At 38.5% G+C, this 23,663-nt stretch overlaps 1 protein-coding gene across 20 annotated transcripts in view; it reads left to right on the top strand.

Annotated features, from left to right (window-relative positions):
- MYCBP2 (MYC binding protein 2) overlaps positions 1 to 23,663 on the top strand; it is a 200,572-nt gene that overhangs the window by 13,203 nt on the left and 163,706 nt on the right. For all 20 annotated transcript variants that reach the window (XM_056329559.1, XM_056329566.1, XM_056329571.1 and 17 more), the window contains exon 2: positions 15,071 to 15,146. In XM_056329559.1, coding sequence (XP_056185534.1) covers positions 15,071 to 15,146 — 76 coding nt within the window. The remainder of the gene's footprint in view (positions 1 to 15,070; positions 15,147 to 23,663) is intronic.

Below are 23,663 nucleotides of genomic sequence, written 5' to 3'. Positions count from 1 at the left end.
CCAGACGGTTTTGAATATTGCCAAGGATAGAGACTCCACAACCTTGCTGGGCAACCTGTGCCAGTGCTCAGTCACCCTCACAGTAAAAACAGTGTTACCTCAAGAGGTCCTTTCTGACCTGAATGAGTCTGTGATTCTGTAATTCTTAGGAATAGACCACAAGGAGAAAGGATTGAGGTTTACCTGTGTGGGAACAAACACAGAGTGCTGAAAAATCAGTTCTTACAGCAAAGCTGTGTTGCAAGACGTGGTCCTCATGTTGCTGGAAACAGAATCATGGAATCATTTAGGTTTGAAAACACCTTTAAGATCATTGAGCCCAACTGTAAACCAAACACTGCCAAGTCTTTCACTAAACCATCTCTGCAAAGTGCCACATCTACATACCTTTTAAGCTTTTAAGTACCTCCAGGGATGGTGACTCCACCACTTCCCTGGGCAACTTGTTCCAATGCTTGATAATCCTTTCAGTGAAGAATTTTTTCCTAATATCCAACCTAAACCTCCCCATGTGCAACTTGAGGCCATTTCCTCTCATCCTATCACTTGTTACTTGGGATAAGAGACCAACACCTACCTCGCTACAACCTCGCTTCAGGTAGTTGTAGAGAGTGATAAGGTCCTCTGAGACTCCTTTTTTCCCAGGTTAAACAACCCCAGTTCTCTGTTTCCTCATAAGACTTGTGCTCTAGACCATTCTTTGGACATGGTCCAGTGCTTCAATGTCTGTCTTGTAATGAGGGGCCCAAAGGTTCAGCCTCAGCAGTGCTGAGTCCAGGGGGACAATCACTTCCCCAGTCCTGCTGGCCACACAGTTTCTGATACAAGCCAGGATGCTGTTGGCCTTCTTGGCCACCTGGGCACACTGCTGGCTCATGTTCAGCTGGCTGTCCACCAACACCCCCAGGTCCTTTTCTGCCGGGCAGCTTTCCAGCCACTCTTCCCCAAGCCTGTAGCATTGTGGGGGGGGTGTTGTGACCCAAGTGCAGGACCTGGCACTTCTCCCTGTAGAACCTCATACAACTGGCCCATTGATCCAGCCTGTCCCAGTCCCTCTGCAGAGCTTTCCTACCTTCAAGCGGATCATCACTCCTCCCCAGCTTGAAGTCATGTGCATACTTCCTCAGGTTGCACTCAATCCCCTTATCCATATCATTGATAAAGATGTTGAACAGAACTGGTCCCAATACAGAGCCCTGGAGAACACCACTTGTGACTGGCCACCAACTCCATTCACTTTGGGTTCAACCGTTCAGCCAGCTTTTAACCCAGCATAGAATACACCTGTCGAAGCCATGAGCAGCCAGTTTCTCCAGGAGAATGCTGTGTGAAACTGTGTCAAAGGCTTTACTAATGTCCAGGTAGACAATATCCACAGCCTCTCCCTTACCCTCTAAGCATGTCAGCTTGTCATTGAAGGAGATCTGGTTAATCAAGAAGGACCTGCCTTTCATAAAGCCATGCTGGCTGGGCCTGATCACCTGGCTGTCCTGTATGTGCTGCATGATGGCACTCAGGGTGATCTGCTCCATAACCTTCCCTGGCACTCAGGTCAGACTGGCAGGCCTCTAGTTCCCCAGACCCTCCATCAGGCCCTTCTTGTAGATGGGTGGCACATTTGCTAATCTCCAGTCTGGGTCCTCCCTGGTTAGCCAGGGCTGCTGATAAATGGTGGAGAGTGGCTCAGTGAGCTCTTCTGCCAGCTCCCTCAGTACCCTCGGGTGGATCCCATCTGGCCCCATAGACTTGTGTGTGTCTTAAGTGGAGCAGCAGGTGACTAACCATTTCCTCCTGGACTGTGGGGGCTTCATTCTGCTCCCTGCCCTTGTCTTCCAGCTCAGAGAGCTAGGTACGTGGACAACAACTGGTCTTACTATTGAAGATTCAGGCAGTACATACCTTAGCCTTTTCCTCATTCTTTGTCACTATGTTTCTTCCCACATCCAATAAAGGATGGAGATTCTCCTTAGCCCTCCTTTTGTTGTTAATATATTTATAGAAACGCGTTGGACCTCCATTCTGTGGGCCGATAGAAATGAAAGGAATATGAGAGGAACTGAAAAGGTAGCCAAAATTGCAGTTTTAGATAAGTTAATGCTACGTATTTGTCCTAACATTCTTGTTAGAAGAGCTGCATGGTAACAGCATTCAAATGTAATTAATTTATTACTTACTGTATTTGTAAGCTGTTTTAAGTCTTTTGGCCTTATGGATGAAGATTAGTCTTGCTGAGGTAATGGGTGGGTGTCTAGTGACAGTTAGTGTTCAGTGTTTGGGGTATTACTCAAAAAATCCTACTTTCTTCTTCTGCAACCTGTCTTCCACTTGTTTGGTTGGTTGGTTTTTGTTTTGCTAGCAAATATAATATTCAAACTTCTAATGTATCACAACAGGGAAAATACGTATTGTGAGCTAACTGCTATGCAACCGACTACTTTGGCTCTGATTTTGGCAGAAGCAGTTAACTTATTTTTCCTACCCTGACTGCAACAGTGTAAAGAGGAAGGGAAGGTCAAATGACAGCTTTACAGAGGTATTTTTCGTGAAGTATTTCATAGAGCAGTTGTTCCCTTGTCAGAGATATTCAAAAGCCCAGGGATACTAACTAGTGTTAGCAAAGGCATTTTTTCTGAAGAGTTCTGTAGATTTTGTTGCCCAGTTACAGTGAAAGGATTTAGATGAGTGTATTTATTTCTTCAGAAATGTACATTTTGGGATTTATTTTTTTTTTCTGTTTGTGCTTTGTAAGGTGCAATTTTGGGTCAGTTTATGATGAGAGTATATGGCATAATATATATTCTATATGTGCATGTGTATTTCATAAAGCTTGCTAATAATTGTGTTACACTGGGGGAGTTTATGTGTATTTGTATGGTATGGTATGCACTAGGTTTTGGTTTGTATATGTGTATTTTATTCCCTGTCAGCTATATTATGGCAAGATTATTTTGGAATCTTGATGGGTATTATTGTAGGTGGTACAAAAAAATGAAGCATTAAAAAGTTTTTTGAACGGTTGTTTGTAAGCAATTTTGTTTATTGAGACAAGGTCAGATTGGGGGTTTTGAGTGGTATTTATTTTCCTTCTTAAGTCTTGCAGTCTACTGACACTGTGGTTGAAGACACGTTAGATATTTCAGTAGCAGAAGGAATGATTACCTGTGGCTACTTAGTCAAAGGGAGGTATCTGCAAAGGAAAAAAGTAGAGCAAGGAAAGCCTTACGAAAGTTGAGTTGTAGGGTACTTTATGGCAACATCTAAACGTGATGGAACATTTGCTGGGTCCAGTTGACTTGAACTACTTTCTTACTAATTGGCATATTTGTGTTAATGGGAGTTAGATGGACTAAACCTCAAGTGAGCTGAGGACAGAATTAGGAGTTAAGTGGTATAGACTGGACCTAGTACTTGAGCCATTTCCTGAGCATCTCTCATTTTACAGTACAGATGCAATCTTAAAGCACCTACTCTTCAGTGACAGTCAGCGTGCCAACTTTGTAGAAGATAGACAACGTTTTGGTTATGCAAGTTGTTTACTTAAGAGTTGCTTTATGGGGTGTGTTGTAAGGTATTTTCTAATTGTAGATATTTAGGATTCTTGGCAGCTGAAATAACAGTAGTGCAGAGATCACACTGAGGTTGGAGAAATCAGAGGATTTCTTTTGGAAGGTCATGTAATGTGTAGCTAAATATGAGAGGTTTTGTTCATGGGGACTCTTTAAGAGAAGTAGTTGCTTGCAAGAAACAGTGTTCCTCCAGTTCATAAAAGTAAGGCTGCTGAACATTGTAGTTTTTGTAAATCCAGAGAGGTACCAAAACAGGGAGTGTGTAAGACAAGCAGCAACTTTGATGCATTTTACAATATTCAGTGTTTGCATTTTGTCACTGATACCTCTTCATCTCCTTGCCAACATCCAGACTCCACAATATTTTTGTTGCTATTAAGTTCTCTGGTCATAAAACAACTTCTTTAGCTATCGATCAGGCCATTAAAGCTTTGCCCATTTCCTTTGTTTCATTTCTTGTCATTGTTAACTTCCTCATGTGAGTCACTGCTTGTTTGTCCCAAACTTTTGTTGAACTTCATCTTTCTTTCTTTTGTTTTTCCTTTGGCTTTATGTTTTCCAGATGCTTTTCAGTTAACAGCAAGTCTGGATGCCCTGTAAAACAAGACTAAAAAAAGCAGCCTACAATTTTTAGATCACATCTTCTGATCAGCCTTGATAACCATTTTTTCTTTAATATTCCCTTTCCTGTATTTTCAAGCCCTTATAGTTGGACTTCTGTAGCAATGAAAGAGTTTGTAGTTAAGTTTTTTGCTGACAAGTGCACTGGTAATTATCAGCTGTGGTTCTCCTTTATTGTATTTGATATTAAGATGCCTTGAAGCTAGATTATAAATTAACAGCTGTTTTGGTGCGCTTTGGAGGATGGAGTAAATGGTGTGGGAGATAGGGAAGCCCAGCAGAGGCTGTGACTGTTTTATTGTCTCTCCGTAATGGCTCTGCCCTTCATCTCTGTGATCATGGGTCAGATAGATTACCGGCTTACAGAAGATAAGGAAAAAACCTCAAAATGCACATTGTTGTGGTTTACGAGAAAAGTACCTCCTGGTTTTCTGCATTGCTGAAAAGTCTGATGCAGATCTGAGAGAAAAAGTAGCTCTGCCTTATAGTAAGTTAAAACAGTTGCAATCAGTGATGAAGGCAAGAACAGAGAAAGAACAGGCTAGAAAGTAGTTAGGCATTTTCACAATTATGATGAAATTCCCCCTTTAGAGTGGTTGGAAAAACTGGCTGAGGCAATTTCAGAGCTATTAGGAACTATCTTGGAGAATTCATAGAAGATATGTAAGCTTCTAGAAGACTAATATAAAGCAAACTGATAAACAGTGACTGACTAAAACAGGTAAAGGACTCAGGGTAGTCTAGTATGGTTTCTGTTGACTACATTTCTGAAAATACTGGGAAATTACATGTTCTATAAATGAGGATGGTAAATTAGACACAAAATGGATTTATGATGAGCTCTAGGAAGTGTAATACTCGGCTATTAACAGTTGTCTAAAACTAATTTTTCAAAGATTATGGGAAATAATTAGCATTTCACCAAAAGAAATCTTAGTTTTAAGTGCTAAGTTTGTTCTAAAATCAGATGATGATTGAGTTTGGACCCAGTGCCGCTTAGTCTGTACTTCAACCCAGAGCTTGCTCCGAACTGAACTAAACCTTAGAATATCTTGTTATAGCAGGTCAGCTAGGAGTATGCCAGGGCTCTGCTTCTAACCTTGGGTCTGCGCCAAGAAGCATGGGATGATCTTCAAGTAGATGCAAGTGAGAAAAGCTGATGTTGCCCCTCTTGTCTCATTGGCTGGACTGTATCCTTCTGCAGGTGGCACTTTTGGGTGTGTTGCCTTTCACCTGTCAATTTGGCTACCCGTGCTCTAGCTGGAACTACTGTAAGGTGGATTTAAAACTACACAGAAGACCACCCTTGAGAGACTAGCTGTCCTGCTCAAGGGGGGTGCATGCGAAAAGGTGTAGTAGCTCTTGTTCTACACCTGGATCTGTCCTAGGTCCTGAACACTTCAGTCTCATCATTGACAGTTTCAACGTTAGGGTTGAGATTGTAGATTAAAAAATTCAGTGGATGCAAAACGGGGAATGATTACAGGTATACTGAAGATAATAACCTCAGCAAATACTTAGCTTCAGAAAACCTCAATCAGTAAGCACAAATGTAAAACCAACAGCGAATAAACAGTAAGGTAGAAGCTTCTAGTGACAGGTTCTACACATTGTATAGAATTATAAAGTGAATATGATTCAGGAGTGTCATGCTGTTGGAGTTTTTTCAGATTTTTTTTTCAAAATGTGTGAGATTATTTTGTGTAGGAAACCTGAAGTAATTCTTGACCTTTTCTTTGCACTTTAGGATTGTGGGGCTTATTCTCCCTCCACCCCACCCCCCAGCCTGCTCTCTTGTTTTGTTTTCTCAACAAGAAGGGCTAGTACAGAGTATGACAGAATACTGAAATTAGGTGTTAGCGATCTAAATGATTTGTGGTTTAGGCTAAAGGAACTGAGACTGCTTAATTGACAAGATTTATTTCTCCTTATACTCAAAATAAATTCAAAGTAACTGTGGAAAAAGAGGAAAATAAAGTGATTTTTCTACAATAAAAACATAAAAAAGTAGCATTTAATTGCTGTAAGGGTGATTTAGAAAAGACCTCACAAAGAGCTTTCTAGTAGGATTACTTACGACATGGTGGAAGTATGATCATTGGCAGTGTTTAGTATCTCCACAGAGAAAACATGTGTTAGGAATTAATTGAAATTTTACTATCCCCTGGACCAGGGAATAGAAAGACTGACCTTTCAGAGTTCTTTCCAGACACTGTTTTTAACAATTATAGAGTACCTTTCACTTGTCTGTATTTTAGATTGCCTGGGGGCATGCACAAGTTTTCTGTACCACTGAAGTTTGGGAAAGTCTTGTTAAAAATCCTGTACACAGTGTCCACATTAATTCATCTGCACAGGAAACTCTTGATTGTTGCATGTAAGCGTATTCTTTGTCATGCACTTCTCTAGTATACCCTTGGGCATCAGTTATATCCAAGAAAGTGTGGATTGATTCAAGTGGCTGGCCTGTCTTAATACAGGCATATATTTTAAGTGTGGTAGAGTGGTTTTCATCCCTTGTTCTCTTCATAGCTTTGCATAGTATTCTAGGTTTGATTATGCTGACTAATTCCCATAGAAGTCTGCTCTTATGCCTGAATTTGTTGTATGTTTGCTTATCCAGATGGTGAACAGCTGAAAAGCTCAGTATGTCTCTACTTGGAAGCGTAATCAGAAACATGGCTTGACACCAGGAAAAATGCTAAACTCCGAATAAGAAAAAAATGTACTCTTTCTCCAATGTACAACCACATTTATTGTGCAGTCAAATTTTCCTTTACTATGTAAACAAACAGTGAGGATCACAGGGTAGTTGAGATTATAAGGGATCTCTGGGGACTGTCTAGTCCAACCTTCCCGCTCAGAGCAGGATCATTCAGAGCAGGTTGCTCTGCATTTTGTCCAGTTGAATTTTGGATATATTCAAGGATGGAGAATCTATAGCCTCCCAGGGGCAATCAGTTCCAGTGTTTGGCCACTCTTACAGTTCTTATTTTTAAATGGAACTTCCTGTATTTCACTTTTTCCCCCCTTGTCTCTCAGCCTGTCACTGGATGTTGTTCAGAAGAGTCTGGCTCCACCATCTTTACTGTCTCCCATCAGGTGTATATCCACATTGAGAAAATTCCACCCTTGCTGGCCCAGATTTTCTCTTTTCCCAGTTAAACAATCTCTGCTTCCTCGGTTTCTCCTCATATGACAGACACTGTGTGGTCCCCTAAGCATTGTAGTGGTACTTCTCAGGAGTTGCTCCAGTAAGCGAGTCTCTCTTGTATTGGGGAGCCCCAAACTGGTCATGGTACTCCAGATGTGGTCTTGCCAGTACTGTGTAGAGCATAAAAGCCAATGTTGTCAACCTGCTGGCAACACTTTTCCAATCCCAGCCCAGGAGGCTGTGTGCAGCCTTTGCTTCAGGGGCATGTTACTGACTGATGTTCAGTATGTCCACCATGAGCACCCGTAGGTCTTTCTCTGTAAAGCTACTTTCCAGCCAGTTGGCTGACAGTGTCTACAGCTGAAAAGCTCAGTATGTCTCTACTTGGAAGCGTAATCAGAAACATGGCTTGACACCAGGAAAAATGCTAAACTCCGAATAAGAAAAAAATGTACTCTTTCTCCAATGTACAACCACATTTATTGTGCAGTCAGTTTTCCTGGGGTTGTTCCTCTCCAGATGTAGGACTTCGCATTTCCCCATGTTAAACTTGAGATAACTGGTGGCCCTCTTTTTCAGTCTGTTGAGGTCCCTTTGAATGGCAGCACAACCCTCTGGTTTATCGACGACTCCTCCGGGTGCCTCTGCAAACTGGTTTGAAGATGCACTCTGTCCCATCATTTGCAACCCTTTGACCGTAGCAACTTGGCCTGTTTTCAGTCCATGTTTTTCTAGCTTGTATTTCATTGGTTTGTGTATGGGGATGTTGTGACTGACAGTGTCAAAAGCCTTACTAAATTTGAAATAAATAATCCATTGCTCTCCAGTTACCCAGTAAGGCAGCTTTCTCATTGTAGGAGGCTACCAGGTTGGTCAAGCATGATTTCCTCTTTATAAATCCAAGCTGGCTATTTGCTGTCACAATCTTATTCTTTGTATGTTTGGATCCCTAGGTCTTCCCTCTTGCTCTTCGTGATAGGAGTACACATTTATTTTCTTCCAGTTCTCAGGACTGTGACTTTTCAAAGACGGAAGGTGACCTTGCATGTCATTGGCCACGTTCCTCAGCACTTGTGGGTGCATTCTGTCAGGTCCTGTTGACTTACTTAAATGTTTGCTAACCTGAATTTGAAGGTAAGACATCATTACTTGGACTTTTCCTCTGGTCTCAGGGACATGGCATATCTGAGGACTAGTTTTACTAGTAAACATGTAGATGACCAGTGTCCTTTGTGACTAGGCTCTTACTCATTCAGCATTGTGCTCACATTTTTCCCTAGTCTTCATTTTGCTACTGATACACCCATAGAAGCCAACCTTGTCTTTCACATCCCTTGCCAGATTGAACTCAAGTTGGCTTTGGCTTTTAGAACCCCATCCCTGGACACTCAGACAGTGTCTTTATGTTTCCCCTGGGTGATGTGACCCTGCTGCCACCACTTGTGTACTTCCTTTTTATGCCTGAGTGTTGTCAGGAGCTCCTTGTTCGTCCATGCAGGTCTCCTGTCTCCTATGTTTGAATTCCTGCATGTGTGAACAAACCATTCTTGAGCTTGGAAGTTATTCTTGAAAATCATCTAGCTCTTCTGCACCTTTTTCTCTCCAGGGGACTGTATGCCATCAGGTTCTTCAAAGTAGGTTGCTGAGCAGGCCAAAGTCTGTTCTGAAGTCTAGGGTTGTGATCCTGCTTTTGCCTTGCTCCCTTCTTTCAGGTCCTGAACTTCACCTGCATTGTCACTGCATCCGTGACTGCCCCTAGCCTTCATTCACCTGACTTGTTCTTCCTTGTTTCAAGTGTCAAGTCCAGCAAAGTGTCTGCCTTCCTTGACTCCTCAATCACCTGTGTCATGAAGTTATCATTCATGTGCTATGCAAACCTTCTGTATTGTTATGCCCTGCCGTGTTCCTTTCTAGCAGATATGGGGATAGTTAACTTCCCCTATAAGGACCAGGGCCTGTTAATGTGAGGTTTCTTACAGGCCTTATATACTTCTTTTTGACCAGACTGTGTGTAGCAGACACCCAAAACAATATCTGTCTGCTTTCTAATCCTAGTCATCTCAACTGGTTCACCATCAACTCTTTCATATTCTGTTTGAATCACAAAAAGGACAAGGACAATCCAGTTGGTGTTCTGCAACAACTATAATAAAGTTCTTCTAAAGTTTGGATGTGGGAAGGTAAAGGAAAACCATCAAACTGAATAGTAGAAAGTGAAAAGTACTGTGTTTGCTACTTTCTTTGAAGTGTATTTTGTACCTCCAGAGACTAAGCAGAGAGTAATGAAGTCATTGCATTTTCTGGGCAGTCATTCTGTGTTGATACTTTTTTTTACTCAAAATATTCTTTTATTCCCCACCTCTCTTCTGTAAGTTTGCAGTACTTCAGTTCTCTAGTGGTGACTTAGGAGTAGTGGTGCTTCTGTGTGCAATTAGGTGATAATAAAGAAAAGTCTTTGAAAAATTGTGTCTATCAGATGTTATAATGTGCTTATTAAAAAAGAAAATCACAAAGGTATATAGACTTTTGCAAGTCAGTCTTCTGACAGTTTGTTGGGCAGAACTTAAGGTGGGTGAGATAGGGCTCTGACATCTAACTGCTTTGGACCAGTTAGTCTTCCTGTAGTCCCACTGCTTTTATGGCAAACATGATACTTCATGGTGTAGTGACAACCACTGGATAACCTGATTTGTAATCTTTAGATCCTTTATGGCAGTAATAAATCTATACAAACAAAGCTGCCAAATGGCACTAGTTATTATGTGATTTCTGCACATAGAGATGAGTATTGCTGATCTTGCGCTGTTACTCAGTATGGGGCAGCTGAGGAAAAGTGGAGGAAACATCAGTTCGTTACTTTTCAACCAATGTCCACATGTCAGTACTTGTATTTCACTGACTTTGCGTGGAGTGCATTGGTAGGTTCAGAGCATTTTAAGGAACTCAGTGCTGTAATGAAAGACCCTGAGACATGATGGTGACTACATGAGTGATAATAGCTTGCAGATGTGGCCTACTTGATAGTTTCAGCTTGGGATTTCACTTCAGGCTATTCAGAAGCAAACACTTGCTGCTTCTTGTCCAACCAAATCGACCACCAGCAGCAATAATTCACCAAGAGCATGGAACAAAAGAATTCTTTGATATCACAAATCTGTTTCCATTTCAGTGTTGCTGAGTGTTTGCTGCCTCTTAAGAATATTTCCACTAGCCCTTGAATGCTTAAGCTAACTGTGCAGAGTAAGCAGCTATGGAAACAAAACAATACAGTCTATTTGTCTGGACACAGCATGACTTTGATAGACCTCTCCTGTCAACAGTATACTTCTTACCAAAGATGCTTAGCCATCAAATCAGAGCAAGCAAGTTTAGACAAATACAGTGAGTCAAAGTCAGTTAGAAGTGTAAAAATTTTTAGCATGTGTTAGCATGTGGCTTACTGAATTCACTCATTTTTCAAAAGTGTACTCAAAGATTTAATTAACAGGAGAACGACTGGGTTTTAATGTTGTTCTAGCTACCGCGACCTTTGGTAGCACATCTCAGATAGAAGCAAAGGTTTTAGGTCAGGCAGCAGTTGAATAACACTTTTGTTGTTCCTATTCTGCCTCAACAGCAGAGACAGAATAATAATTTTTTTTTCTACTTGTCAGTGACACCTTTAGTGTAACATACAGCCTAGGAGAGCTTATGCAGGTGTGACAGTATTAACATAAGGTTAACATAATGTTAACCCATATTGAGTAATTCAGTAACAACTTGCGGGGGGGGGGCAGCGCTAAACACATAAAGCTTCCTTCTCAAATTTCAACTTATGATTTGCAATTCAGGACTATTGAGACTTTGAGGTAAGATGCTCTGTTTGCATTTCCTCAGCTCTTTTGAACAGAGTAAGAGCAATGGTGTTGAGACAACTGAAGAGCACCCTCCTAATATTGCAGCAGATATTGCAAGTTCTAGCTAATGCTGCTTCTGGTTGGAAAACAAATAAACTAAGCATGCTTTTACTTCCTTATACAGTAGGTGCCATGAAGCCCAATAGAAGTTGCAAACATGTCATGTAACAGCTATGTTACCTACTTTAAACTGTCCACCAATCACTTGTTGCCCACCCTCACCTTTTTTTTTCTTTTCCCTTTGGTTTGAGATGGTTGTTCCATATTCCATGGTTTAACATTTTAGGTCTTTGCTTTTATTCTCAACAGATTTTTCTGTGAAGGCTATAATAGCACCATTCACTCTTTCTTTGGGTCCATTTGCCACAAGTATTTTCTTGTCAATGTATCTTCATGTTCTGCACTCATTTGACTTGCACTTCCTTTGTGGTCTAATTCAAAATTGCTAACTTAGTCTCAGATGTTACAACGGTTTGAAGTAGTCTGCAGAAAACCTGCCTAAGATTGGCTGATAATCAGTGTTTGGTTTGTGTGAACTGAATGGTATCAACAGCTGAGTTAAATGTTAAAGGCTAAAGACCACCTGCCACTGGAAGCAGATTGTCAGCATAGAGTTTCAGCGCTTTCACAAATAACAGTTTACAGCGTTTTACAATTGTTAACCAAAACCATAATTAATAATTTAGCTAAAGAATCCAACCGAGCCATATCAGGTCTTGTTAATCTTCAGGTAGTGGAAGAGTCAGGCTTATAATTAACACATGTGGTTTTCAACAGGAAATTACTCATAATCTGCTTAACATTTTTTTTCATGAATATACTTGCCTATATTTTATCCTTTCTACCTGAATATTAGAACCTCTTGGCATAATGGTATATAACAGTAGAACTGTGGACAATCATATATATCTTTATATGTTATATACAGATACTTTATAAACACATTAGTATTACACAAAATAATGATAGGTTGCTTAGAACTGTTTATAAAATTAGTGTTGATGAAAATTTTCTTTAATTTTTTTGATTAATCACTTACTAGTTCCAAAGTTTCATTTGGATATGGGGAAAAATATGCTTTCTAACAAACCCACGGGGATTTCAGTATCCTTGATGTTTTGTTTTAAGAAAAAATAGGGAAATAAGTGTGGGTTCTCAACATGGCATTTCTATACCAAGTTGTTTCCATGTAAAAAACTGTTCAAGCCTGAAAGCTGGTGAAGATAATGACTGCTACAGTGGAGCGACTAGGAAAGTTTATACTTGTAGCATCTTTAATGGCTGATGAATGAATGAGGGAGATCATAGCACCACCACTTGGAATCTGAAAGAGGAAGTAAGCCCATTGCTGATCTTTCCTGCTTGCTAATTGAAGAAGACATTGTCTAGGTATCATTGACAAATGAAGTTAGTGTGCAAAACAGTGGGGGTTTTTTCACTTTGGAAATGAGCCCAATCTTAGCAAGGGGGGGAAAAAAAGGCTTGATTTTGGGGGTTTCTAGTTATATATGTACACACAGAGAAATACATACAAAAATACAGGGGCTGGTCCTTTGATATATTTACAAGACGAAAAAGTATGTCTAATATTTGCACACTGTAACAAATTTGGAGAGTTTGCAAGAATTTTGGCAGGCAGAATTAAATTTGAAGTGTCTTGGCAAGTTGAGTTAATGTCCTTTTTTCAAAAGGAAAACCAAAAAGCAATGCTTATTGAGTCTCTGGAAAGCGCAAATTGTCGTGTGTTTAAAAGATGTAATTAATAGGGCAACTAGATGAAAAAGTATTGGAAACCCAGTTTGGAGGTTTGCAGGAAAATGTTTTCAAGTCAGTCTGGGTTACGTAGGTCTGCTATGTCATATTGCTGTGAAGCTGGCAGATAATGCCTGGAATACATACTTTGGAGGAATATGAGGCAGTACTTCTTCCTCTTCTCAATAGCAAATGTTAAGTAGTGTTTTCAGTTTTGGTCAGGGTGGTTTACTTGTGGTGTGGACTGAGAGAGCCCTGAAGCCACCCAAAATAAATCAGGACTTTTACGCTTAAAGTTAGGGTGAAAGTTTCGTAATAGGTTATTTGGTTCAGAGAGGAAGATTGAGTGGCTATAGAATGGAAAGGACTGCACTGTTCATGTTTGACAGCAGAATAAGAATTAACTTAAGTAAATTCTAATAAGGGAAAAAAACCTTATCTAATGTGAGAATAACTAAACAGTGAAACTGACTATAGAGTTTGATTATATAAATTTGGATGTTAAAGGTTGTATGAAATTTCTTCTCCCTGCTTCTTAAGTAGGTTGTATACTGTCATATATTGAAACTTTACTGTTGAAGGAACCTTAGGAGGTCATTTAGGTTCTCTTTATAAGCTTTAGTTCACTAGGTGGGTGAGTGGGGGTGTTTCCCCTCACTGAATCACTTCTTTTAATTCCAGGGTAATGGTGGTCATTCCTTATAAGAAAAGTGGTGAGCTGATTTGTTTCTGCAGGTAGTGTCTTGATAAGGAACATACCTTCTTCTTTGTTAACAGGTGAAGATGGAAAAGGTGATGAAATTACTAGCAGACAGCTTTCTTGGGATACTCTGTGGGGGCTCTTTGTTTGAGCTTGTTTTCTGACTGGTGGCCAGTCAGACTTTAGTTTGCAGCTTTTGACTGTTGGTCCATGAGACTTCTATACTCGTGCAGTCTGAATGCTGTACGTGACAGAATTGTAAGCAATACGTTTGTAGTCCCTCAGAATTTTTATTTAGAACAAAATTTTTTGAAAAAAATGCTGAGATTCTCCTGATTCTCAATCTCTTTCCAGTTTGTTACCTGAAAGTGTAACTTCTTACTGCCTGTGATTTTCAGATTCCATAGTTTTATTTTTCCAACTAGTCTGAACTATAAACTGTTTGAGTAATGTTTAAGTGGCACAGAGGAATGTTAGTTGCAGTTGCTTTAAGTCCTGTATAGGATGAGCTGTATGCTGCACAGATAACATCTGCCTTTTTTTTTTTTTTTTTTGCCAGAGGGTTTGTAATTGAACAGACCAGAGAAATGTAGAGTATGTTAAAAAGCATGCGTCTGGAACAAAGTAACCTCACTGATCTGATGATAACAAAATAGTTGTCTGCATATGTATGGACTCTCTTTTTTTTTTTTTTTTTTTTTCCCCCTCAACTGGGTAGTAATATGGAGGAGAAAAAGATTGTGATAGGAATGAGGTGTAGGCAGAAGAGGGTTAGAATACTGTGTGTTAGCCAGAGCTGTAAAGTAAAGGGATGGAAATGAAAAGTCTGTAAGATGAGGGTGGGAAAAGTCCACACAAAAGTTGAAAAAGCTGTTTGAGAAGTTGCAGTTTCTTCAACCAACTGAATTTTCTGCCAAATGATAAATTTTTTAAGCTTCCTTTTTTACTCGGAAGGCTTGAATTCTTATCTGGTAAAGACTTCAGAAAACATACATGTTCTTTACTAACTGAATATATTATTGAGAATTGTCAATAATTACTGCTTCTAACATTGGTGTAGCACTAATGGACTTGTAATAGAAACGGTAGAGTAAAACAGTATAAAATATAGGAATTTTTTTTTCTGTCCTAGCATATATTCTGCTTAAATCGCTGAAAGTAAAGAAACTTAATTCAGTGGAGCATTAAGAAAGCATAATTTTAAGTGCTTTATATTCTCTTCTATACTCGGAAATTCTGCCTCTGTTCGTTCCCTTTGCTTAGGAGAAAAAAATAAATAAAGAGGAGTTCTGACTTTTTTTATCCTCTGCTGGTGCTGCTGTTTACCATTGGGTGTGGAAGGGAGTTTGATTCTTTTGTTCTCATTTCTGCTCTTTTTCAGAAGTAAGAAACTTTTTAGCAAGAAAAAATTGAAAAGGAAACAGAAGACTAAATTGAAAGTAAAAACACGCAACAAGGTAAGTCTGTAACTGACAAATTTCTAACTAAAAAATGCAAGTAATTTCAACTGAGAAAAAAAATATATATATAAAAGTGTAACCAGCAATTTAATTCTTTAGAAAAATAAAAATAGGCCAGTATTGTTTCTTTGTTTACTGTGTTTTATATGACTATGATAATGATGTTAATCTTATTCAACTGTTTGCTACTAATGTTCAGCATGAAATACTATGAGCAGCATTTTTGATTCTCCAGTTCCTAAACTGTAAATGTAGCTAAACATAGTGGTCTTATAGTTAAATTTAGAGATGCATGTCTAGCCAACAGTTAGAGACTGCTCCTGCGAGGAGTTCTGTATACATTTCCTAAAGGAGAAAGGACGTGTTCAATATCTAAGGAATCCAAAGTTACCTCTGAAAATTCCTCCATAATGGAATAGATGATACTTACCTGTTTCTATTAATATTTTTGCCCCATGTAACCCCTGCCTCCATCACTTTAAATGCATAGGAGCAGTACAGTGAACTTCTTAAAAATGTTTACAAGTTTACTTGTTGCAGAGAAGAAATCTAGGCAGAAGCAACAGTATTTTAAAATACTGCTCTGCTGCATTCTGTATTGGAGATGTATTAATTTTATGTTCAAGCTAGAGCGTTGGAGGGATTTTCGTGAAGGCTCATTGCAGGCATGGAGGCTTCTTCCTGGGTTCTCACTGTAGTCAGTAAAGAAAAAGCAGATGATTCTGGACTGGTTCTGAAGGACAGAGCCACAGAAATATCCAGTGAAAACACTTTCTAGTCAGTTGAATGCTCTTACAATACAAATACACTGTAGATCAAATTTGCTGTCTTATCCCTGTTTGCCAAACCTTGTGTAGTTACTCTATCTCAAGACAGATGACTTTGGGAGGGTGAAGCAGGCCCTGTATCTCTTCATTTGGTATTGCCTTTTTTTGGATGCTTACCAGATTGTTCTGCTTATCTCAAGTAGTGCAGCTCCAGTCTTTGGTATAGAACGGGCTTATCTTCACTTCTGTTTTCAGTACTGTACAGTGAAATGTTTCTGGTCCAAACTGTTTTTTTCAGCCCTTCCTTCAGTTGCTATGATAACAGAAGTTTTAGCCCTGTTCCCTTCGTGATTTTTTTCAGATGCACTGTCAACACACAAAACCAGGTTAGAAATTTGAAGAAATTTTGCAAAAATCTAGTTAGTCTTTGTGTGTTCTGTCTGGTGACGGAAATTTGTGTTTTAAAGTAAGATAACTCTTCACCTTTGATCACTGAAAGGGAACCTTGTCTTTCTGAGTAGTGGTGCCCTAGCTGAACATTTGAGTAGGAAGCTGAATGCAGAACCACTGTTCTCCACAAGCTTGACAGTTAAATGTGCTTCTTGGATTTAGCGACACTGGATAACTGGATTGGCAGGATCCCTTCTGAATGGCCAAAGACATGAACATATTAAGGGCTGGTTCTTGTCAGTAGTTATAGATTTGGCACTGATTGATCATCTCTACACCTCATGCCTATGGAGGGTTGTTTCCAAGATTTTTCTTTGATTTGAAACAGCTTCTACTTTAAGCATTAAATAAGATGTATCTGCCTTTGAAAGGTATAATGGTTTTTTGCATGCCTTTTACTGATGCCTCTATTCTAGGAAGTCTTTGAGGCAGGCCAGGGTTGACCAGTAGAGCATTGATGTTTGTTCTGATTCACTGAGGTACAGAAAGGCACTCCAGCTTATTCTTGCATGACAGCAATAACTTCTGTATTTCCTGAAAAATGTAGATGAAAAGGGAGAGGTAAAATCAGATCCATAGCTTTACAAACTTCATTTACTGGCAAAGTGGGGTGGATTTGTTTTTTGGTTTTGGTTGTTTCCTTGGGGTTTTTTTTGATGGTTTGGGTGGGGGTTTTTTGCCCTATATGTTTTTCAATGCATTCCCATGCTTTGCAGTGCAGGATAAGCACAATGATAATTTTTGCACTGGAATGTCTGAAAACAGATTTGTGTATTGTCAGGAAAATGTGAGTTTTCATTTGAAGCCTTGTAATAGGGCAGATTGAAAAGCCCATCTCTACTGGACATTTTGAGCAGACTTGTGTGCATCTGTTAATTTCTTAAGAGCCAGGGTCTTTTAGTCTGAACAATGGGAGCTTTCTCTTGATATGCTTGGTAGAGGCACAGAGGGCCTTAAATTAAGAATAAGCTGAAGGAACCCAAAAATTTGTTCTTTATATCATGTGCTTACTAAAAATAATTGAGTAATTGAAGAGGAGGGCACACTAAAAAAAAAAAAGCCTTTGAGCAACTGGAGGAAAATAATTTCCACCATTTATGTATTAAGTGTTATAACATTTTAAGTATAAAACATTATTTTATATTTAATGCAGCCCAGTAGTTTGAGCCTTATTCTGTCTCTAAGCTGGGGTCATGTTATGATCATTTTGAGCTCCTGTTAACTTTTGGTTTTGTGGTTTAGTATCTTTATTTTAAACAGTGGTATAAAATTTTAACATGTGGATACAGTGTGTTTTGGCTTTAGAAATTCAGGGCTGAATATGTTGACTTTTAAATAGACAACAAATATGCCATTACTAGCCATCGGTGTAGCACCTTGGATTCTTGCTGCTGCCTCCTTTTTCTTTTCTTTTTTCTTTTTGGCAACAATTATCACTAGAAAATTGTAGGCTGTGTAACTTATGTTAACCCTATGAATACTGCTGCTTACTTCCCCCACCCCTCCCCCCCGCCTCCTTTCACCCCTTGGAGTTTTCCCACATAACTGTTAACTCAAAACTGCTGTTTAGAACAACTAGCTGAGAGACTGGATGGAAAGCTGTTCTCATAATGTTATTTGAAGAATACTGAAGAATTGGAGTCTGCCATAGACAAAGAACGTAATTCCAGTGATTGGCATCCACCTGCTTAAATTATGCAACTATGTCTTGTTTAGCTTTATACAAATAGAAGGAGTAAAAAAAATAGGAGGAGGAAAGGATAGTTCACGTAGCAGACAAATTTATTGTAAGCCAATGATTAGATGTATAACGTGGATCAACTGGGAGAAATATTTGTCTCAATAAAACCACATGGAGCTTCTTAAATAATTTAGCAGTGTTTTTAATGGCTTTTGTATTATTTGGTGTTTCAACCTCAAGAGGGCATCCCTTTCTAAGAGATGTTTTAACTGTTCAGAGAATTCGGTGAGGCTCTATGGGTCTGTGTTATGCACAGGTTAGATCAGATGGTTATTATAGCCTTACCTATTTTTAACAACAGATTAACTTTCCTCTCCTAGATTATAGTCTATTTCCATCACATCTGTGAATAAACGATTACTGCAGTCATCTGGTTCAAGAGGAAGGAAATAAATTGGTCAGAAAATAAGCTATGTATGGATTTCATCTTTTGAGAAAACAGTTTCCTTAGGTGTGAGACAAGCGTAAAGGAGACCAGAGGGTTTTGTTTTTCCCACTTCTTTCCTTGAGCGTACTGGAACATTACATAGGCTAACTGAGGAGAGCATTTGTGAGTCTGGTTGATTTGATTTATTTTATGAAACAAACCTGTGCCATTTAACCTTTCCTACATAATGCGTCCTTCCATTTACCAGGGTCTACATGTTTACAAGGACAAGTCACACATCAGAGTACAGGCATCTATGCTTCATTCTCTCTCATAAGATAGCTTCGTATCTTTTAGAAAGCAAGTAACACCCAAGAAATAAAACTTTACCTTCATATATTAAAACTGTGTTCATGATTCTTCATTTACATTGGCATTGCAGTTTCTCAGGCTTGCATTTAGACTTCAGTATTCAGTGGTTCTGGACTGAATTGTTCTTTCTTCAGTGTCTTCTAGAACTTCAAGAGAAAGACATTTCTAATTTTATCTTGAATGCTTGGAGAACATAATCAGCTTCTATTTTGTCTACCTAAAATACAGAAAACTTTTGTGAGGGTTTTAATTAGGTTTATCACCTTTACAGATTCTCTATCTTTTCTTCTGGAAAAGATGCCATAGTCCTACTGACCATTGAAATGACCTTTCATCACTGTTACCTCACCTTGTATGGTTTCTGTTGAGAATCTCCTTTTTGAAGTTTAATATTGCACATTTTTTAAGAATGACATCATATTTAAAAATTGGTTTTCCTTTCCACCAAAATTTAATTTTAGATGTTCTGTCTAGCACAAATTTTTCCAACTCTCAAGATAGCACATACCCAGTATTCATCACACCTAACTTTTACGATGTATGTTTCATCATGTATCTTGTTTTATGAAGGTGCATTTTCTATTTATGAGGATACCAAGTGAAACAACAAAGGTAAAGATTTCAGAATGTCCCACTTTCTTACAGTTCCTATGAAAACCACTGAATCAAAAAGGGTCATTCTTTTTTCCAGTCCTGAAGCTCCATTCTTTTTGAAAGTGATAGTGATTTCATATTCTGAGGAACCAAATGCTTTGGGAGAAATGTGAGGCCTATCACCTTGTCTTCTACTCAGACATCCTAGAAGCTGGGTTCTAGTCATTCTTATATTTAGGGAATGCTTTGGATTGCAATATTCCAGTAACCATTAAGAAAAGGACATTTAGAGGTGCAGAAAAAGCAATTGTTGCTCTTCACCTTATCCACAGCGTCGCAAAAAGTTTCATGCATCTGTGGATATGAATACACTTAACACCAAGAAAACAAGCTATAGGGTGGGTTTTTTCTTGAAATAATGTATCCCATAGCTCAAGAGCAGTCTGATTGGATTATTAATAATCCTAGGTCTGTGCAAAATTGGTAAATTGCTTCACTGAGTTGTTAGAAGTTGGTTAACATTTTCATTTAATGTTCCAGTGTTTTCCTTAACAGCGTACAAGTATTTTGTGTCAACATGAAACGCAGCATCATTAATGTAACTTAAATTAGACTTCATTGGTTTGATATAAGAATTACAAAGTGGGGTTTTGTAGGCATAGTTAGTGGTTAGATTTTCACAGTGATCTGTTCTACCTCAAAATCTATGAGCCAGTAGCAAGATTGTACAGATACTAGCACAAATCTCATACTGCTGGGGAGGTTTGTATGGCTGTGTAGAAGTGACCCAATGCGATGGCTGTCATTAGAAGCAGAAAATGAAACTTCCAGTGCATGATGGGATGAACTTACATCCCAGTTTCCTAACTTGATTGGTGCATCTGATGACCTCAGTGAAGTTAAGAATCTGTTATAATCTGGAAAGGAAAAATCTTACCTTAGATGGAAAAAACTTCTGATGTCTGTTTTGAATACTTTCCACTACCACTGTTGACAAAAAGAAAAGGGGTGTGGGAAGCTGCTCACTGAAAGAGACAGAACATTCTCCTGTTTGGTTGTGGGTTTTGTTTGTTTTATCAGATCCATCTCTGCCTTCTGTAAAAGAAATCTAAAATAAAGTTTATACAAACTACTCATATACCTCCACTTCTGAACAGATGTTTGTTTGAAGACCTGGAAACTATAAATATTATAGTTAAACTCCCACAGAGACTTGAGCAAATAAATCATGAAAAGTCAGTGGCTTCCACCTTGTAGTGAAGTTTGTGGGGGGAAGAGAGAGAAAGAACGACATGATAATTGGATATTCCCTTCCTACTCTCCAACCAGAAACAATGTGCCCTGTCATTCAGCACCTTTCTTCTGCCTTGAGGCATGTTAAGCATTTTTGTGCTTATACATGTAATGTTAATTCAGTTAAATTTTTTTCCCCTCGAGTGAAAGACAGTAAGCAGTGAAAGTTGTAATTATCCTTGAGTTTTAACCTGGTTTTGTGACAATTTACTACTGTTCAAAGGAGGATTTATTTAGTACAGTCATAAGACCAGTGTTTTTAAACTGACAAAACCAGGTAGTGAATTTAAAAAATATTCTTAAGGGACATTGTTAGCTTTTCTACTATATTTGTCAAGTGTATAACAGGATAGAGTATAAGATAGTTTCAAAATTTTACAGTTCTCAGAGATAAGGTGTTGTGAAGGGAAGGCAGAGGTATGAACTAAGAAATGTAAACAGTGGGTTAACATCACAGCTAGGAATTAAACTCTAGTTCTAAGTCATGTATTCTAGTGCTACACTGTTCAGATAGAGCAGGGTTTTCTGGAGAATGTGCTGTATTGAAGTCTGGATAGCAGATTATTGTATACACATATAGTTTGCACTGTTGTATAAGATTGAGACACTAAATAGAAATATAGACTATTTAAAATGCTTACTGTTTAAAAGTTAAAGCATTAGCTAAGGGACTTTTTAGTAGTTGTAGAGTATTGAGAATAAGGAAGGGGTTTATTTCTGAAAACTAGTCAACTTACTATTAATAAGCAAGAAAACATACATTGAAATTTATCTAGCACTGTAATGTCTAAAATTATCGGTGCTGGTTAAACAATTTGGCCAACTTATTTCAAAAGAGGCAATATGAGCTACAGAACTTAAGCTGTTCTGGAACAGAGACTGAGCTGAACCCCTGACAGGAAAGAACTGGAATGGGAGCTCTTCACAGAAGTTACGATTACAGTACATGACAATAATTAGATAAGTGAAATGTGAGATAGAGATATTTCGGAGGATTCAGATATTTTTCTCTTCCTGTAACTGTCATTAAACTGGGAAATGCATAGTAAATTTACTAAATATTTTTTTTAATCTGTGCAGTTCAACTCAATTAGCTTTAAAGCTGAAAGCTTATATTGTGTGTTTGCCTTAACAACAGCTGCAAAAACTGTTGGGGTATGTGTATGGATATTTGACATACAGAAGAGTCATATCATCAAACAGTTTAGTTTTCTGGTGCCAGATACATTTTAAAGTATGTAGCAGATCATTATCATTGGTATTAGTCCAAATCTATTTTGATGCAGTTTGATACTGGAATAACATGACATTGTATCTTGAGTTCTTGCACGGATTAATAATTGTGTTTTTTTAGCAGTAGCTTTATTATTTCAAAGATAGTCATGTTGAACAAGGACTAAACTTCTGTTGCATTTCAGTTCCTAATGGAAGAACTTCTGTTGTGCCAAAATAGAAAAAAAAACCCAAACTTTTTTGTTCTTCATTGTCTTTATTTTTTTGCGCTTACTGCTAGCACCAATATGGGTAAGAAAAATTAACGCAGTGTCTGTGTTGGATAAAATAGGCTACAGAGTAAACATGGCTTCTTAATGTTTCAGCTTGCAATAATTTTGTAGTAATAATGGAAAGGAAGGATATGCAAATATGTACCAGTACGGTTAGAATAATACTATAGTCAAAAATAAAGGGAAATATGTAAACTATGAAATATTTTTAAGTTCTTCTCATTATTTTTTTTTTGTGACATATGGTGTTAAATGGTCTAACTTAGAAGCCTGTATTATTTCTGGTAATAATAAAAAGATAAGTGGAGACAAAAACCTGTTGTGAACCATTGCTGTGTTTTGATGTACAAACTTGTGTCTACCATAGTGTAGAAAAATAAATCCCTCCATTAAAACATTATCCAGTTCACTGGTTCTCTTCTCTGCTTAAGTCCTCTTTCCCATCAGTGCTCTCACAGATGTGTATTTCCACTCTGAGCTGTTCCAGATCACTGTAATATAATTCACTATGTATTCTGCCAGATGAACATGGTCATTCACAATATCTATCCCTCTTAAATAAAAAGAAAAAAAGCCTCCATCCTCACTGCCCCCCAAGATAAAAGAAACAAACCAAAATAACCTTGTGAAGTTAGTCATGACCCTGAATCAGTGTGGCCTAATGCTCTTTCAAATTTTGCCTTGCAAGTTCAAGGAAATCTGTCTTGCACTCTTAACCTAGGTCTTCTCTCCTTACGTAGGCCCTGTGCCCTCTGTCTACACTGAAGTATTATAGGGAATTCCTTCCTCCCATATTCCTGAAGTCCAGTTTTTCATAGCCTGGGCTCAAACCAGCCTAGTCTTTGGTAGTACACAACCGAAGAGAAAGTATAACCCTGCTTAGGGATTATTTTGTTGTTGTGGGGTTTGGAGGTTTTTTTAGTTTAAGTCTATCATTCCTCCTGTCTTATCGTACTGTTGCAGAAAGGGGGAGTATGGGGCAGAGTTTAAAAGAGGTTTTGTAAAAAAATGTTTTTTCTTAATATTTTTTCAAGTCTGATGACAGCCTTCTGGAGGCTTTTCTGTGCCTTGGCAGTGGCTGACAGTAATACACTTATAATAGGTACCAAGGAAAGGGTAGGGCAGGGTAGTGGGTAGAGTAAGGGTGTGGATAGCAGTAGTTTCTCAGAACAGTTTCCAAACTTTGTGGTTCAGGGCTGTTGAAAACAGGATGGTGTCCTGTTATGTCATAGGTGTTGATACATTTTTGTATTCAGTAGTTTGTCCATTAGGTTTTCATTAGCCACAGCACCCTGCCGTGGGAGTTTTTGAATTGCCATCTGTTTTCATTTAATGACGAGACATCTAATGGCATTTTTAATTTCTAATATACATTTAGTAAACAGCTTGAATTTATTATTTACCATTAGATTAAAATTAACAACT

Source organism: Falco biarmicus, chromosome 2 (genome assembly GCF_023638135.1).
Source record: "Falco biarmicus isolate bFalBia1 chromosome 2, bFalBia1.pri, whole genome shotgun sequence".
NCBI classification, from domain to species: domain Eukaryota; kingdom Metazoa; phylum Chordata; class Aves; order Falconiformes; family Falconidae; genus Falco; species Falco biarmicus.
The sequence above is the reverse complement of the archived record's forward strand: the minus strand, read 5'-3'. Positions and strand labels throughout refer to the sequence as shown.